Source organism: Arvicola amphibius, chromosome 10 (genome assembly GCF_903992535.2).
Source record: "Arvicola amphibius chromosome 10, mArvAmp1.2, whole genome shotgun sequence".
NCBI classification, from domain to species: Eukaryota; Metazoa; Chordata; class Mammalia; order Rodentia; family Cricetidae; genus Arvicola; species Arvicola amphibius.
In genome coordinates, this window is record NC_052056.1 from 70,066,365 (window position 1) to 70,085,372 (window position 19,008).

At 48.6% G+C, this 19,008-nt stretch overlaps 1 protein-coding gene across 3 annotated transcripts in view; it reads left to right on the forward strand.

Moving 5' to 3' along the window:
• Positions 1–18,422, forward strand: part of Masp1 (MBL associated serine protease 1) — a 63,324-nt gene extending 44,902 nt beyond the window's left edge. For 2 of the 3 annotated variants that reach the window (XM_038344854.2, XM_038344853.2), the window contains one exon: positions 1,485–3,868. In XM_038344854.2, the coding sequence (XP_038200782.1) occupies positions 1,485–2,368 (884 nt within the window). In that variant the 3' untranslated portion in view covers positions 2,369–3,868. Of the gene's footprint in view, positions 1–1,484; positions 3,869–7,673; positions 7,812–10,403; positions 10,518–11,843; positions 12,030–15,446; positions 15,515–17,473; positions 17,571–17,809 lie in introns of those variants that run through there. The other variant, XM_038344855.1, reaches the window with a different exon arrangement.
• Positions 18,423–19,008: the final 586 nt, after the last annotated feature.

The window sequence follows — 19,008 nt, forward strand, 5'->3', positions numbered from 1 at the left end:
CTTAGAAGGTCTGTTCACATCTGGCTTGGAATAAAGACAGGATGGCCCAGGATCGTGGACGAAGCATTTGGCACTGGGAAGAAGAGCATCCGAAATGCATTAGCCTGTTGAAAGTTTACCCTCCCAAAGTCACAAGAGAACCCAAATATTCCTCTGTCTCTAAAGAATTGTTAGAAGTGCTCAGGGCCATTGCAACAGGAAGCACACACCCACACCAGCCTCAAACACCCTGGCTGGGAAACACCCATATGAGTCTGTTTATAGCCAATGAGAGTTTGTTACTGAAGACCCTCTGCTCATAAACCAGAGACATTTGGCTGTGGGTCTGGTGACGCATGTGTGTGCTCCGGGTGCAGCTCAGAGGAACGACGTTTTCTCTCTTAAAGGTACTAAAGGGCCCCCCTGGGGGCAATGATGGGTGGACCCTGAGCAGGGTCCACCCATCATTGCTTGTGGATTATGCCACCTTCTCCTTACCCTGTATGCACTGAGCCTTAATGCACAAACATCAGGGAGTTCTTTAAGCCAGAGAAATGAGTGAAGCCTATGACCATGGTCTTAATATTGCTAAAGCAGTATAGGATACAGATGAAACATCTACCCTATGCTCTAGTTTAGGCCCTGCTACCCGATCTGATAGCCATGTCACCATGCGCTAACCTTAACCTCTAGACGGTGGCATTCGTGTATAGATTGTGGACACAGTAAACAAAGAAAAAAATCCAAGAAATTTAAAATTTGGAGATCATCTTTCAGATGTTGAAATCCGGAGGTGACTCAGTTCATTTGGAAAGTGGAAAAGTGGGGTCAAGAACCCACGCATCCCGGTCTGGCATGGTGAAATCTACGAAATTCTCACGGAACTGAGTAGTTCTTCCATACGCTGCAAAAGTCATAAAATAAGAGCTAGTAACACACCCGTGCCACCAATGAGGGGACTGAGCTTCTGGAAGTCACACGACCTGCCTATGGCTCATAAAAAGGAGTTATGGAGTTAGAAGCTTGCCTGCTGATGACCGTAGTCTGATAGACGGCCATTTATGCTCCCTCCGCTTCTCTGTGGACATTTGAGAAAACACCAGGAGGTTCTCTGAGTACCTGTATTGCAGACGGCTTCTGGGAGCGAAGGCATCTTTCTAGGGAAGAAGAGGTGTAAGTGCCCTAGCTAATGATGACCTACCTAAATATGGTCCAGTCCAAAAGTGATTTGACAGAAGAGGCGCAGGCTGGGCAAGGCCAAAGCATAAAATGATATGGTACACGAATAGCTCTGGTTATGGAGGTCCGCACTAGACTTAGGCTAAACTCAGAGAGATTTAGCTATGGCTGAATCACAGCTGAATCCTCCATATCTCACAGGACTCAGGGAAGTGAGGGCTCCGTGGTGGCATAATCCACAGTGGTTGAGATGCAAATTTCTCTTGATTCTTTTCACGTGGTTGACTCTGTCCCTGACTCTTGTTTCCCCTCCCTCCTTATTACAGTGTGTGGGCAACCCTCCCGCCCCCTGCCGAACCTGGTCAAGAGGATTATCGGCGGTCGGAACGCTGAACTCGGCCTTTTCCCGTGGCAGGCCCTGATCGTGGTAGAAGACACATCGAGGGTACCGAATGACAAGTGGTTCGGGAGTGGGGCGCTGCTCTCCGAATCTTGGATACTCACAGCAGCCCACGTGCTGCGCTCCCAGCGCAGAGACAACACGGTTATCCCTGTCTCCAAGGAACATGTCACCGTCTACTTGGGTCTACACGATGTGCGGGACAAATCAGGAGCTGTCAACAGCTCTGCTGCCCGAGTCATACTCCATCCAGACTTCAACATCCAGAACTACAACCACGACATAGCTCTGGTACAGCTGCAGGAACCTGTGCCCTTGGGAGCCTACGTCATGCCCATCTGTCTGCCGAGACCTGAGCCTGAAGGTCCGGCCCCTCACATTTTAGGACTGGTGGCCGGCTGGGGCATCTCAAATCCTAACGTGACCGTGGATGAGATCATCAGCAGCGGCACGCGGACCCTGTCAGACGTTCTCCAGTACGTCAAATTGCCCGTGGTGTCACATGCTGAATGCAAAGCCAGCTATGAGTCTCGGTCAGGCAACTACAGTGTCACAGAGAACATGTTCTGTGCTGGCTACTATGAGGGTGGCAAGGATACATGCCTCGGGGATAGCGGTGGGGCCTTCGTCATCTTCGATGAGCTGAGCCAGCACTGGGTAGCCCAAGGCCTGGTGTCCTGGGGAGGACCTGAAGAATGTGGCAGCAAGCAAGTATATGGCGTCTACACAAAGGTCTCCAACTATGTGGACTGGGTGTGGGAGGAGATGAACTCCCCGACGGCCGCGGGGGAGCTCCAGGTGGAACGGTGAATGCGTTTACTTCCCCAGGGCCTGCCTCCCCTGCTCCAGATCCAGTGAGGTTACACGACACAATGCCAACAGCGTACTCTATGTTGCTTACCAGACCAAATAAACTGCCGCACACCGACCTAGCTGGCCACTCATCCCCCCTGAGATAGCCCCCCACCCCACCCCCGAGACTGGGGTTAGTGAGGGGCAGGGAAAGCCTCTAGGCAAGAGAACTCAGTCCAAAGCTTCCAGCAGCCTCTTCCTCCCTCTAATCCTCGCCTCTCCAGCAGTGCAGGGAAAGCTGTTCCAGAAGGCGGCAGTCCTAAGTGTCAATCACTCCTAATTTCTTGTCAGTCTTGCTTTCCGCTTGGACCTGATCGTTAGGAAAGGAGTTCTTCAACTGGGGTCTGTATCTGTGTGTTTGCCCAGCTCTGGTTTCTGGGCCTGCCCTAAGCCTAGTTCTTCATGTAAGAAAGAATTGTTCTGGATCAGTGAGCTAACTCTCAGAGAACAGGACCTTGGAGAACTTTTCTTCCTGGAGGGTCTCCGGAAAGCTTCCCGCAGGGCAAAGCTTCCGCTTTGTGCTCTCAGGGTTTCAAATGGCTGAGAGTATACTGCGAGGATTGTGTTGACTTAGGGCGGGGAAGAGAAACAACTCTCCCGAGCCCCTTAAACACCTGCTGTCCACTCAGGATGCATTGGGCATGTGTGCCACTCAAATACCAGCTGGCACCATAAGGTATCAACACCTGCCACTCCACACAAACACAAAGCAACCTTCCAACTCTGGAATGTTGCATCTAGAGATTCCCTGTCCCCACCCCCAGACACATGTATGGAGACCTGGCGACTCTTCGGAGAAAGAGAAGCCTGTGCTCCACTGTGCCCCATTGCTTTTCAGCAGGAAAACAGAAGAAAATATGGACTCAAGACGTGATAAATCACTCCAAGTCTATACTCAACCCTGGAGCCTGAGCTCACCGGAGAATCTATCAAGTAGCACACTCCAAGTCATCCACTCCTTGGTGGTCCAGGAACCGAGGTCAGGGAAGCAAAAGCTCACTCATTGGAAAGAGATGGAGAGCCCTGAGTCCTGGGTTCTCTCTCGAGCTCTGCCTTCAACTGCCCATGTGACTCTTGACATCGTTTCCTTCTCTGAGCCTCGTCCTCAGGAGGGTGAAGACAGATGATCCCTAAGGGTCTGTCCAGCAATCTCAATGACGACCTGCCTGATTGCTAGTGGCATCCCTGGCTCTCAGGGCTGAATCTCTCCTTTCCCCGAGTCCACAATCCGAGGAACCTCCATCAGACAAAGGCAGCTGGAAAGGTCGGGAGAGGGATGTGGAGAGAACTGGGAAAGGTCAATCAGAACACACTCCTATGTCTATGAATGGCACATGTAAAGGAAACTATATTTTGTATATTTAATACCACAGGCTTTGCTGCTCTCTGAGGGGGCCTCTGCACTCTGTTTCTCTTGCCAGGGGTCTGCAGTGGCAATAAATCTGTGGATAACCCATAGCCTTGGTTTGAGAGTTTGTTGTGAAATGTGTTCATTTTGATCTTTTAAAAAATAAATTTGCTTTCATTAGGCTCCCACCCCCTTTGTAGGCCCAGCTAATGTCAACTGAGCATCATCTAAGATGAGGTAGTGAGGAAAGGGGGATGCTTATTCGGTATTGACGTACTTCTTTCTCAGAAGTTAGGCTGTAACTGCCTTCATTTAACTGCCTACAATTGCGTCTGTGGCTTCAAAGAGCTCACACTGGCAGACAAGACAGGGCTATGTGCATTAGGCATGAACTGAAGCAAAGGGAGCTAACTTTCACCAAAGGAATGAGATTGAAGTATTGTGGAAATGTGATTAAAAGACAGTGTGACTGCATAATTACAGGGACCCAGCATGGTTTAGCAAAAACTGCAAAGACTCGAGGAGACGGAAAGGGCACAGTGGGAAAGAGTGGAAAAACTGGACAGCAGGCCTGAGCTGGAGACAGAACAGAGGACACTGCCAGACAGACAGTCGGTCTTATGAGCCCTGGCCTGCACCATTTTCTAATCAGAGATTCTCTAAGTACATCTTGTTTGATTCATGTTATGGTACTTGCCGAACATTGCAAATTGCTGAGTCTCACCCCTGCTAACTCTGCATCCAACAGGGTCTGAGTATAGCTAGCATGGGAGGGGAAATGGCAAGGAAGGATTGTGCTTTTGAAAGTATCTTGGTGAGTTATGGGGGACCACCACCAGGCATGGTAATACAGATAAGGCAGTTTAGGCCCACTTAAATGGCACATCAGCAGATTTGGGGCCATAGGAATCTCCTGAGGTACTGCACATGAAGGTACAAATGCAGATTCGGCTACTGTGAGAGCAGGGCTTCTTCATGGGACACACACACAAGGCTTGCCTTCTTTTGGGGTTTGTATCATACTTTTGGGGGTGTGTCATGCTTTATATGCTGTTGAGAACCAAAACAATCCTAAATCAGCCTTGAAAGCTTTACACACTGCGGTTTCAAAACCTCCCATGACTTGAAGTTGATGATATTTCTGATTTGTATTTTCCACTAACTATGTTGACTTTGGATTGTGGCACGTGGATTGTTTGGAGCACGCTGTGATATGGAATGGGGAGATATATCCTATGTCTGGTAACTTTCTGCCAGCCTAGTGACTGATAAGAAATCGAAGTGTAAGAATTATGGAGGTGACAAGTGTGTGGTCAGTTCAGACATCAGAGGTCTGGGGAGGCCAAGGGAGGGAGGGTGGCTGGTGGAAGAAGAGGCCGGGGAGGGGGGCTCAGCTTTGCTAGGCTTGAAGAATTCGCAAGCAGCCCAGCTGGAAATGTATGTTAGCAGTCCAGACTCAAGGACTTCAGAAGAGAAAGCACTTTCAAGATAGGAGCTGATTCTTAGCAACAACAAATAAGGCCTGGAGATAAAAGGTATTGTCTGGTGGAAAATTACAGAAAACAAAGGAAGCCAAGGACATTAAAGAAAACACCAAGACAGAGGATTAAAGGCAAGAAAAAAATGTGCTTGTGTCGCTAAGGAGAGAGACTGGATAGTGGTAAAGTGGTCACCTGTCCAGTGTGGACTGAGGGTCTGAGTGGACATTCATCAAGATAGGACCCCAACAGCTTTCTGAGGGCAGTCAGGGTGCAAGCTGTCTGTTTGAACTGCCTAATACTGTCTCCCTCTACCTTCCCTCTCCCTCCTAAGCAGCCCCCTCCTTCCCTTGAGCCTTTCCCCTGTCTGAGAAGGGCTTTCAACTCTCCCCTGAGAGGCAGGAAGCTACAGTATCCTCGTCCCATCTCTGTGGCACCCAGTAAAAGTTATGCTCGGTTTCCAGCCTTTGCTTCCTTCAAACACATACATCTTTTATTCTTACCACAGTGCCTAATTTCAAACAAAAGCCTTTCTTCCCCTCCCTCAATTTCTGCTTTGTTCTTTGAAGTTGAAGTCTATCTCTCCTTTACTTAAAAAGATGGCCAACTTCAATGACTGGGGACCCACAGGACAAGGAAAGGTTGTAAGAACGGAGAAAACACATTGGATACAATTTCAAAGCCAGTGTTCTCTCATACATGTATGTATCACTGTTGAAGTTCCATTTAGGCCCCGAGCTGCCTAAGTACAGGTCGATTCCAAGGACGGCCTTATTTCCAAGTGTGATCAGGAAATAGCACCTTACTCTAAATCCAGGTTCAACAAGGGGGAGAATGTGAAGGTGCCTGTTCTGTCTTCTTGGGAGAGGCTTGATTGCAAGGGAAGAGGAGAAACTGTGACATGAAAGGAAGTAGGGAAAGGGAAGAGGTGTGTGTGTGTGTGTGTGTGTGTGTGTGTGCATGTGTGCGTGTGTGTGTGCATGTGTGAAAAAGCCTTCACCATGTTTTATAAAAGAAGGAGAGATGAAAACTATGGAAACGTAACAATCCCCAGGGCCCTGAGTGTCTGCTGGGAATGAGGTTAGGGTGCTGGCTTGGACCACTGCCTAAACTATGAGCAGCAACACTGGGAGATGCTACAGTTGGGATCAAGGGTGCAGCACATTTGTCTGGGATTCAGCCCAGTCTTTGCTTTGAAAGTGGGGCAAGACACCCTGAATCCAGAGAGCTCTGTGGGACCTGGAGGCCACATGAGCTGTTGAAGTTAGTGATTCTGGCTGGACTGGAACAAGTCCAGAGTTGGGGTCTGGTCACCCAGAATTATATTCTTGCCATTCCCTCATAGAATAACTTTTAACAAATCACATACTTTCTCTAAATTTTGACTGTTGTTGTTGTTTTAAGAAAGAGTTTCTCTGTATAATAGTTCTGGCTATCCCACTATTTTGTAGACCAAGTTGATCTCAAACTCGCAGAGATGGGGATGCCTTTGCCTCCAGAGTGTTGGAATTAAAGGCATGTGCCACCGCCAGCCAGCAGACTCTGTCTTCATGAGGTGTCGATAAGAGGGACACAGGGGTGATTTCTAAGAGCAGTCAGCTGTGGCCTTGTCTGTGGTTCCACACCAAGGAAGGCAGAGGAGGAGGCAATAGGGCAGAACTCCACAGACTCTGAGGAAGACTTTCTCTGGGGACAAGGTCCCTGCTGACAGTGCAGGAAGCTTTTTTATTAGGAATCTGACCTTTCTGAATCACAGAAAACCAACATCAAGAGGAGGAAGAAGAGGCAAGAAGAAAGAAAGTGGGGAGCTCTATGGGGTCAGAAAGGGGGGAGATCTACGGGGTCACATACCTGAAAAGATCACTCCCGCACTCTTTCGCATGGTTCCCTATCAGAGCCTAGCGCTGGGACACGGCGCTGCCTCCACCCTTATCTTTTCATTCTGCTTTCCTTGATGTTTGGCCGCACTGTTCTCCTGTCCCCAGCATGTTCTCCACAAGATGCAAGCTGGCAGATCAAACAACAGCTCAGCAATCCTGGTAGAGAAAATCTTACTCTTTTTCTAATGTTGAGTAAAATCTTCAACCCAGACTTTAATTGTCTGTCCAAGAATGCATCTCATTTTAAAGATACTGCTCCGGCTCAAGATGCAGACCTTTGATGAGTCACATTCCTACTCCTGAAACCAGAGCTGAGGCCAATCACACTCAGGCTACCTATGCCATAAATGGGGAAACTGTACACACACACACACACACACACACACACACACACACACATGAAAACAAAACAAAACTTCAACAATGACACTATTAGAAGGGCCAATGGATGGGTGATGTAGTGGTAAACGTTCCTAACAGAATGATAATCTGGCAACCCTAGTGGGTAAAGTGGTGTATAGAATGTGACCCTCCCTCCCTCCCTCCTTTGGCTGCAGTGTGTGGTCTCCCCAAGTTCTCCCGGAAGCAGATCTCCAGGATCTTCAACGGACGCCCAGCCCAGAAGGGTACCACTCCATGGATTGCCATGCTGTCACACCTGAATGGGCAGCCCTTCTGTGGGGGTAGCCTTTTAGGTAAGGAGAGGGAGAAGGGGTGAAGGACCTAGGGCTGGAGACAGGGTGAGAGCTAAGGGCCCAACTTTCCCTTGGAAACTGGTCACTTCTTCCTTGAGAATCACTGCCCCAGAAAGAGTGTGGACGAGCTGAAAAGCGAGCCTTCGGCTGGAACCAGGACAAGCATACCCCTGTGCTAATTCTGTGAGCTGTGGAGCACTTCCTGAATTCTGATCAGTCTCCTGACAGGTGGTTGGGCATGGATCGTGACCCACAGCCCATACATGTGGCACAGAGATGGGACTGTCCAGAGCTGCCGTATCAGATGGGATCCGAGCACTTACCCCACACACGACCACGGCCACCTGCAGCAGCCCTGGAGAGCAGGGAAAACGGGCTTTAAAGGGACCTGGATGTGTGCTCGAGGACACAGGAGCAGATTGCTGGGCACATTCTGGCAGCTCCAGTGGGGATCAAGGCACAGGAAAGGATGAGGAAAGAGACAGGACAAGGTGGTAAACAGAGAATGACAGAGACAGAATGAGACGGAAGGGGCAGCACACCCGAGACCTGGGACATAAGAGGGAGAGAATGAAGACAGAATAAGACACAAATAAAACATTGAAAGCACAGCCACTGGCTACATCAACCCCCATGCCGTACCTGCTCAGTGTGTTTGGTGATGAAGGAACCAGGAGAACCCAGTGGCTGAATTGAGCTCTTTTGTATACTGCTCTCTGTCTTACCAAGCAGACTGATACAGTCTGTATCACTAATTCAGTTAGTCACTTTCATACCGACTACTTTCCGCATATTAAATTTGTTTCCCATGGGGGAAAAAGGGTGACGTATGACAAGGATCAAAGAGGCTTGTGGGGCCTAAGACACCCAAGGGAGAGGACAGGATCAGGAAAGAAGAAAGGGCGGAGGAGCCCCAGGGAAGAAACAGAAGAGGCAGAGAGATGGAGAGGAAGGGTCACAGGCAGTGGAGGGAAAGGGGCCGTTTGTCAGGTTTACAGCTGTGTTAGGAAAAATGAAAGATGGACTTCACCCATTGCTTTAAGACTTTGAAGTAGTTCTATTTTTTTTTCAACATCGAGTCTTCCATCAATAATATCCATCCTGTGTTGGAACTGGTTAAATGTTGATGTTTGGAAGCTGAAATTCATTTTACCATCAGCCCAGCTAAAAGACCCTTCACACTTGACCCTCTCCACAGCCCTGCAAAGCTGTAATCCCTGCTTCTGCTATTCTTGTAGTGGAAGAGGGTGCACAGGACAGGGCAGAGAGATCATAAAGAGTCTAAAAGACAGAGGAAGAGGCAGAACACTGTCTCTGTGTCCACACTGAAGTTCAGTGGGGGGGTGGGGGGCAATGGTAGAGTTCAAAGGTGATGTTAATCTCTGGGCAGGCTAGAGCATATAACTAGACTCATCTAGAAAGCCCTGCTCCGAGGCAGGATTTTCTAACTGGGTATCTCAGCCCACCTTACCCACCACCCCAATAAGCCCTGGTCGTGGGAAGATTCCAGAGGCACCTCATAGGAAAAGAGTGTCCCGTGCTGAGATTTGTTCAGAACCAGGAACCAGGAAGCAGAACGTGTGGTCCCTTCTGAGAGGAACAAGTAGAGTCTGGAAGCTGCTCCAGAAACACCCTCCGCCTTTGACTCTGAGCTATAGCCTAGACCACTGAGGCTTACCTTCCCGCACCCCCCCCCCAGCCCTGCCTACAGTGATGCTTTTCTGCTTGGCTCTGACTGGGGGTGTCCAGGCCGCAGATATTCGTGGACTTGCCTTTAGCTCCATTGAAAGGAAGGCCAAAAGTTTGACTCTGCATTAAGTGAACATGAAGACCATACTCATCCCGGGGAAGGTGACAGCCAAGAAGGACACTAGGCTACTAATCAAGAGACCTGGCAGCCCTAGCTTCCTGTCACTCCAGCCACATTACCGTTCTGAAGGTTTGTAGTCGTAAACGACAGGGCTGGCTAGGCACAGCAGTCCTCCACCCTCATTGCAAGTCAGATTACAGGAGAAGCCTTGTATATACCGCCGCTGGGCCTAACTCTCTAACTCCAGTAGGCTGGATATGGGTCACAATTCTGACGCCTTTCCTAATTCCTAAGGTGATGACAATGTGTAGTCACCACGCCAGCTACTAACCATCCTCCTCAGTACACATGTGCCAAGCTTCCATGTGCACAGGAACCACTTAGAGGTCTTGCTAAAGAGATGTCTGAGGAACCCACAGGTGTTACTAATCTGACAGCAGAACTCCACCAAACGAGTAAAGCTGGGAAGGAAGGCAATGCTCCCTGGATCTTTGAGGACCCACTCTGGGCTAGCTGGTACTCATGCAAGTCAAGAAAACCTCTTTAAAATGTCCAGCCTGGCCTATGTTGAAATAGGGATTTAGAATTGTGATTTAATTCCTCATTTTCCGATGGGGACCTCTGAGTATCTGACCTGGGGCAATGAACACAGTGGAGGTGGATTTGGGCATTTGCAGGGTCTGGGGCAGTACTCTTGAGTAGCATTCGGGCCCTTAGTTCAACACAGTCAGAGGCAGGATAGGACATTGCAGGACACAGAACATATGTGTTCTATTCTTCAGGTACCAACTGGGTTTTGACAGCGGCTCACTGCCTCCACCATCCACTCGATCCAGAAGATCCCACCCTACGCAGCTCAGACTTGCTCGGTCCTTCTGACTTCAAAATTGTCATGGGTGAGTAGGAGGGCCAAGACTTCCAAAGCCAGTTGTGGTTCTTGGAACAGAGTTTCCCTGCTACCATTTTCAAGGCTCTTCCTTATGAAATAAAGACCACCCGCTGGCTCAGTTCAGTTCAACCCTGAGCCACAATCTAATTAAAAACTAGTGCCAGCCCATGGCAGCCTATAAACTTTATAAAAACAAGATCAGCATCTATTGGGAGAGCAGAAGCTGGAAGTTTTGAGACAGGGGAGGATGTAGGGTAGTATCTTTTTTGATGCACATCAAGATTTTTAGTAATTGGAATTTTGTTTGGGGAATTCTTTTTTTTAAAGTCCTTTTAGAGCTAACTTGCATTACAAATTAGTCTCAGAGGATCAAAAGATGGTTCCAAAGTTGAGAGCCCCTGCTCTTGCAGAGGGCCAGACTTCCTTTCCCACATCAGCAACTCACAACCACCTGTAACCCCAGCTTCAGAAGACCTGACCCCCCTCTTCTGACCTCAGCAGGTACCCCTGTGCATGTGCACAGCACACACGCACAAGCACACACGCACATGCACGCATGCACACAGGCATGCACAAGGGCACACGCATACACGCACACACATACATGCATGCATGCACTAAAATAAAATAAAAATCTTCTGAAACACCAAAAAACATCGCATTGGGAATGAATAACTCAGAAGTACTTTCGATTTCTTATGTATTATTTATTTTTCAGAATTAGTTTACAAAGTAGTATTTCCATATGTGGTTTTACATACATATGTTTCATTTTGGTTGGTTCTCACCCCACCCCACCCCTCTCACCTCTCATCTCCTTACCCTGCTTCCCTGCTTCCCTTTTTGCTCCCAGTATTCACCTGTTCCAGTTTCCTCTACTGTCTTCCCTACTCTCACCCCCTTAGAGAATCATTTCTTTTTTTCTGGTCACATGGGTCCCACTCCTGGTCTCACTCACATTTTCTCCTACCTACACATGCATATTTAATAGAGACAAGGATACACATGCGAGAGAGAATCTACAGTATTTGCCTTTCTCAGCCAGGGTTATCACGTAGGAAGAACCTCTGATTAAGTAACCGGCCTATGATGCAGACACTAAAGGGTGACTATGACCAACTGGACAGTGGCAAGGGCATCAGATGGAACATTTTCAGTCACTTTGATGGTCATAGGTACAGCCAGGAGAATGTGCAGGATGCCTGAGGGGGTGAGGACAGAGAAGGGAGGGATTAAGTCAGGAATCGGTACCAGATGGAACTTGGGGCAGTAGCGAGCAAGGCTCTACCCTTCCCTCCATTCTGCTTTGCCTTATACACTTTCCGTGGTCCAGGAAAGCACTGGAGGCGTCGCTCAGATGAAGACGAACAGCATCTGAGTGTGAGGCGCGTCGTCCTGCACCCCTCATACACCCCCAGCACATTTGAGAACGACCTGGGTCTGGTGGAGCTGTCGGAGAGCCCAAGGCTAAACGAATTTGTGATGCCCATCTGCCTGCCTGAGCATCCCTCCACTGAAGGTACCTGTCTTAGCTAGGGTTACTGTTGCTGCGATGAGACACCATGTAGAAGGAGCTGCGGGCAGGCCTGCTTTTTGTCCCGCCTGGCTCCTGCACGCCTGGCTAGCTTATACCCCGAAATAACAACACACAAATTGTATTCTTTTAAACACTGCCTGGCCCATTAGCTCTAGCCTCTTACTGGCTAACTCTCACATCTTGATTAACTCATTTCTAATAATCTGTAGCACCACGAGGTGGTGGCTTACCAGGAAAGATCTTAACCTGCGTCTGTCTCGGGTTGGAGAATCATGGCGATTGACTGACTTGGCTTTCTTTCTCCCAGAATTCTGTTCTGTCTACTCCGCTTACCTAATTTTCTGTCCTATCAAAGGGCTAAGGCAGTTTCTTTATTAATCAATGAAAGTAACACATAGACAGATGACCCTCCTCCATCAACACCATGACCAAAGCAGCTGGGGAAGAAAGGGTTTAATTGGCTTACACTCCCACAGCACTGTTCATCAATGAAGGAAGCCAGGACTGGAACTCACACAGGGCAGGACCCTGGAGGCAGGACTGATGCAGAGGCCATGGAGGAGTGCTGCTTACCGACTTGCTCCACATGGCTTGTTCAGCTTGCTTTCTCATAGAACCCAGGACCACCACATCACCCACAATGGTCTGAGCCCTCTACATCATTCACTAATTTAACAAATGCTGTACAGACTTGCGTACAGCCGGACCTGACAGAGTCAATCTCTCAGTCGATACTCCCACCTCTCAGGTAACTCTAGCTTGTGTCAAGTTGGCATAACAACCAGCCAGCATAGCATCTCTCTCCCCTGGCTACTCCTCTGTAGTGTGGCAGTGGCTACGGCGAGGCATTCTTCGTCAGCACTGATGAGGTTCTATAAAATGGCTCATCTCACAATGTGCGCTTCCCCCAACACAACCAAATCATAAATATTGATGAACTATAAGTAAAAGGGATGATCTGGGAAAGCAGAGACATGCACACAGGACGAAATTGCATAGAGCCTGGGGGAGGGGACAAAAGTTAGTCGTCTGAGTTATGGAGCCTGGAAGAATAGAAAGCCCCTCCCTTTTCTGGGAACCCCATCAGTCAAGAAAACCTGCCATTCCATGCCATCACCCCCAGCATCACCACGCAGGATGGCTGGGGGGGGGGGGTGTGGCTCAGGCTGGTAACAGAGCTCTGCGATGGTGTGTGTGCCTTGTCCACACCGGGCCCTAGTTTCAATCCCCAGCACTACACAGCCAACCAGCAGTGGGAGGGAAGATCCAATCAAGACGCTGGCTTTCCTGGTGAGTCACCTTGACGATGCTGCCAGCCTCATTAAGCCTAGGTTCCCCACCTCTAAACTGGATGTGAAACCCCATCAGGCTGGCTATGTTATTAAAGTGAACGATCGTGAACAGAATATATCCAACAGAGAGCAGGAGGCCAGCCCAGGCCAGCTGGCCTCCTCTTCTGTGGAATTCAGTGTGTCATATCCTCACTCATTTCCTGAAGCTTAAAGATGGTGCAGAAGAAATCGCTGGAATCTGAGAAGTGTTTAAGAGAAGTGAGCCGACAGGAAATGTCTAGGTAAGGCTGGCCGGCTAACCAGGCACTTTGGACTTCGAAGGGACCAGCTGCCTGGCACCCACTAACTTACAGTATTCCTTCTGGAAGCCTTGTATATGTTGGTATGACTCATCACTAGGCCCATAGATTACTGCCCCTCTCAACTTACGCGGAAAAGCTTCCTTCTTCAGGAGATAGAGATTAACACAGAGACCCACAACTGGTCAAGTTACAGAGAATAAGAGGCTGTGACTTCTCCGCCCTAAATTATATACACGATATCTATATCACACCCCTCCTCCAAGAGCTCAGGGGTCACTGTGGACAGGGTGGGCAGAAAGGATGTAAGAGGCAAAGGTGCCCAATGCCTACAGAGAGACTGTTTTGTGGACACAGCAGGGCAGTTACATGTGAGTTCACAGCCGTTGTGTGACAGTACAAACAAGCCCCATGCAAGCCCCATGCAAGCCCCGAGTCAGACAAAATCCCAGCATGCAGAGGGGCGCTCAGCACAAAGCCCTGCTCCTACCTGAGGCGATATGGTGATTGATAGCTTCTGGGAAGCTTTCTTTACGGGTGTGGCCTCTGGTGGGTTAACCACACTCTGGTGTAATGTCACACGGTCAAATACAGACTGCACAGATCAGATTTGTCAGATGAAAAAAAAAAAACAGAGAAAGGGAGAGATGCCACAGAGTTGAGTGGGTCGGAAAGGTGGGTGGATCTAGGATGGGCTGGGGAGAAAGGGATGAATATGATCAACATACATTGTACAAATTTATCAAAGAACTAATAAAATGTAAAAGAGAGAGGAAGGAAGGGAGTGAGGAGGAAGAAAAAGAAAGAGAAGCAGAGGCTCATCAGCATCATTAGAAGCAGATGTGGGAGGAGAGGTGTGGTTCTCTGAATTTAAACGCAGTACTGTTTTCAGTATCCAAGGCTTCTTATTAAATGGGAATGCAATTGCCCTCTCTGCCCTCAGCCCATTTCCATATTATCCCCACATCTGTGACTTCATAAGCTTATGGACTTCATAAGAGTTGGTTTGTGGGTTTGCCAAGTCCAGCATATTCATTTTAGGGATTTGGCATCTGAACGTGAGGCCTGACTTGTAACTGATTATGCTGGGCTCTGTGTCCAGAGTCCTTGACCAGGGACCTCCTTCCTACAGCCTAACATTGCTGTAGACTTGCGGGTGCAACAGGGACCAAGATGGGAGAAATGACAGCTCTCACAGAGCCTCGGGTCCTTGCTGGCTGCCAGGAAGGCGAGGTAAATAAAGGAACCAGGTAATAAATCAAGGAGCAAATGCCATCCAACTCAGCAGCCATCTTGCCCTCTCCCTCCCCAGCAGCTTCCTTTCTCTGCGGTAGTAATCTCAGCCCTTTCCCTTCTGGCAGAGGATGATGCAGTTGGCAGGGCCAATCTTCAGCATATGCCACACAGTGTAGAAGGAGACAGCTCGTCCATTCCCAGCTGCCCAAACACAAACAATCACACAGAAACTATTATAATTACAACACTGTTTGGCCAATAACTTAGGCGTATTCCTAGCTAGCTCTTGCATCTTAAACTGACACATTTCTATTAATCTCTGTATCACCATGAGGCTGTGGTCTACCAGTAAGGTTCTGGCGTCTTTCATCTTCGGCAGCTACATGGTGTCTTCCTGACTCTGCCTTCTTTCTCTCTATATCTTTGTTTGGATTTTCTGCCTAGCTATATTCTACCCTGCCATAGGCCAAAACAGTTTCTTCTTTAACCAATGCTAATAAAACACATTCACAGCATACAGAGGGGCGTCCACATTACACAGCTTTCTCCTCACAGTCTCTTCTCTCCTCCAGGAACCATGGTCATTGTCAGCGGCTGGGGGAAGCAGTTCTTGCAGAGGCTTCCAGAGAACCTGATGGAGGTGGGGCTCAATTTATATCCTACAAACAGTGATGCCGTGGTTGTGCATCCAGCCCTCCCGCTGTTTACTGACTGTTCTGGGTTTTTGGAGGCTTGGAGGAGGGAAATGATAAGAGAGAAAAAAAACCAGGGGCCAGACAACTCCAAAATTTAACAGGAGTCCCAGAAATTTTGAAGTGTTTGTTGATCTGGACTTGGGCGCCAGTCTCCAAATACCATTCTATGTCCCTGACAGCTTGTAAACATCTCAGAATACGGAGATCCTCCCAGAACATGGCAAGTGTGGGTACCCAGCATGTTCATGAGTCATCTATACACCATGAGGACTGCATAGCAAATTAGCGAGAAGGGGCCAGGCTCTGAGAAACGCAGTTCGTTCCGGCGGGAACTTGAGCACATCACTCAAAAGTCACCCCCTGTCATTTCAGACAAGAGTGCTAGACTTAAACTAAGGAGCCATGGCTCCCAATCTGGGACCCTTGTGACTTCTTTAGCCACCTGACATAAGTTATGTCCGTCTTCTACAGGGGGTAGAGGATAGCATCAGACCTCCTGGATTTCCTCTAATAACTGCCTGGTTCTGACATGACTAGGTTCTATTATGGGACTGGGTTCTAAATCCTGCAACACATTTAAGTTGCTGATCGTGTGACAGGCTAAGGTTTTGGATGTGTGGCAATCACCTATTGCTTCATTTATGAACTCTCGGTTACCCGCTGTCTCCTGCAAACTAGCTACTAGACGTGCCAGGGAGAAGAGAAGGCAAATGGGTGCTCTAGCTCCTGGGCTCCTTGTGCTTCCGGACAAGTGGGACAGACAGGATGTAGTTATGGGTATGATGGAGGTGAGGAAGAAATGCAAGGTGCTCTGGGACGTACACGGGAGGTCTGGCTCAGTCTTGGGGACTAAAGATGGCTTCCCAAAGGACGTTGCTCTCAAATGATACCTGAATGATGAACAGTAAGTTAGGGACTCCAGCATATGCCGGAACAACATCCTTGTGGCACGGGCTTCCTGTCCCCACTTTCCTAGGATGGCCATAGCCCAAGGAGACTCTGCACGAACTATAGTTCCCTTGTAACAAGAACACACTGAGGGTGCATGCTTGGAGCACATGGTCCATTCGGTTCTTGCAGTGAGGGAAAATGAGAAGTGAGAGTTAGCTACAAAGCAAGTGTGATACGCTGTCAGAGACCTAGAATCTGAGGGGTGGATAGATTAATCAGCAGTTAAAATCACTGGTTGATCTTCCAGAGGACCCAGGTTCAATTCTACACGTTGACTCACAACTGTCTATAACTACAGTTTCAAAGAATCTCACGTCTTCTTCTGTCCTCCACAGGTACCAAGTAGGCATGTAGCACACAAACATACAAGCAGGCAAAGCCCCATATGCATTGAAAATAATAATTTTAAAATCGTAATTAAAAAAAATACCCAGAATCTACATATAGTCCTAAATATCTATACACTGTTAAAGCCCTTAATCATTCATTTCCTTTGTGAAGATGCATGCGGTTAGTGATTAATATTATTATTAATACTGTGAGGTTCATCTTGAAGATTAGGTGTGAGAGTCTCAGTGGTCTAAGGAGAGATAAAACCACATGCACCAGGTTCCAGAGCAGGGGTGGAGGAAGTCATATGCAAACTGACATGGTTTTCTATGTGTTGTCATATTTGAAGCTGGCATGTGCTAGGCAAGGATTATTGTCTCCATATGACAGATAAGATAATTGAGTCTCAAACAGGCCAAGCTACTTGACCAAGGCCACAGAGCAAGTCTGTAGCTGAGGCTATAACAGATGAGTCCCCAGTTCTCCACTCCGTTGTGCCTTTACCTGTACCACGCGGCAGTTCCTGAAACCGAGTATAAGGTAGCTGGAGGCCTGCTCGAAGCTGTCAGATAACAAGGTCCTCTTAGCAATGAGTGGAAACCAACAATAGCCTTATGTTCCAGATTGAAATCCCAATTGTCAGCTACGACACCTGCCAGGAAGCCTACGCCCCATTGAAGAAAGTGACCAAGGACATGATATGTGCTGGAGAAAAGGAAGGTAAGAAGCTGACTGAAATATAGGTGCTGAGAACCAGGGATGGACGTGGGGGGTGGGAGGTGAGTGGGGGCGAGGGGGAAGAAAGATACTTCTCGGCATCCCTTACTGAACCAGTGCGGATTTGGATTCAATGGTCTGCTGCACCCTCTAGTGCCCAATTGCCTGAACTACAAGTCGAACTCAGATTTGCACTGGGAAAGGGGTACACTGTATTTCATCTGTACCTCCCTTTTATCTAGGGGGAAAAGACGCCTGTGCCGGTGACTCTGGAGGCCCCATGATGACCCAAGATCAAGAAACAAACCAATGGTACCTGGTGGGCGTAGTGTCCTGGGGCGAGGATTGTGGGAAGAAAGATCGCTATGGAGTATATTCCTACATCTATCCCAACAAGGATTGGATCCAGAGAGTCAGTGGGGTGCGGAACTGAGTACAGCTCGCCAGCCAAGCACCCACTGGTCAGTCGCCAGCAGAAGATCATCAGTGGACGCGAGCAACATTCCCTCCCCTGGCCCTCAGTCTTCACGCCCATTCCTGGATGATAATGGAATTCCTTCAGCCCCTTCTCCTTGCTCTTGATAGCAGCAAAGTAGCAGAGTGGTCAGAGTGGAAGGCTGCATCTGGGATCCAGCATTTACCACTTTTGTAATGATGGACAGCTGAGCCCCTCTTTACGCCTGTATCTTCAACCATGGGGCGCAATGTGGTTATACCTGATCTACCTCACAGAAGCGTGATGAGGAGAAAGTTAATATATGCATAGGACTTAATCCCATGTATGAACTACACCATGTGCTCCATACATGTCCACCAGGCAGGTGGGGTTCTTCATAAACTCCTGTTTGGGTCTCAGGGATGATTAGTGACACACCCCCTCCTCCCACCCGCCACCATTTTCTCAGTCTGCCCCCTAAACTCTAAGCTTCTTTGCCAAAGACAGTTCCTCAATCCTAGCCCCTATCTCCCATAATAATGTAAAAGAAATGAAATTCTTAGCCGTATAGCATGGCGCTGCTCACACACTCAGCAATGTAAGTAGACACTTGAGCTAAGCTCCAATGGTAAGAGTGACTCACGGAAGTAGGGACTAGAAGGGAACGGTGGATTGTGAAGCCAGACACCCACATCCATCTTTCACGTGTCCCTCGACAGGTCCTTTTTCATCATTTGAAGGATCTTTCAAGCACTGACATTCTAGAATCCAACAAGGCCATGTTTTTGATGACTCAAAGTAACCCCAATGAAAAATGTTCATTAGACTCGGGTGGCAAAACTCTCCCGCTGCCCCTGCAGTACCCACCTTGATCCACCACACCCAGGTCCCAAAGGACATAGCCAAGGCCAATGCAGCCAAGGATCTTCCCCTGACTCCTAGTAGAGTAGCTCCCCTGAGCCCCACCCCCCTTCTCACCTGGAAACGTGGGTTGTCCAAGGCAGG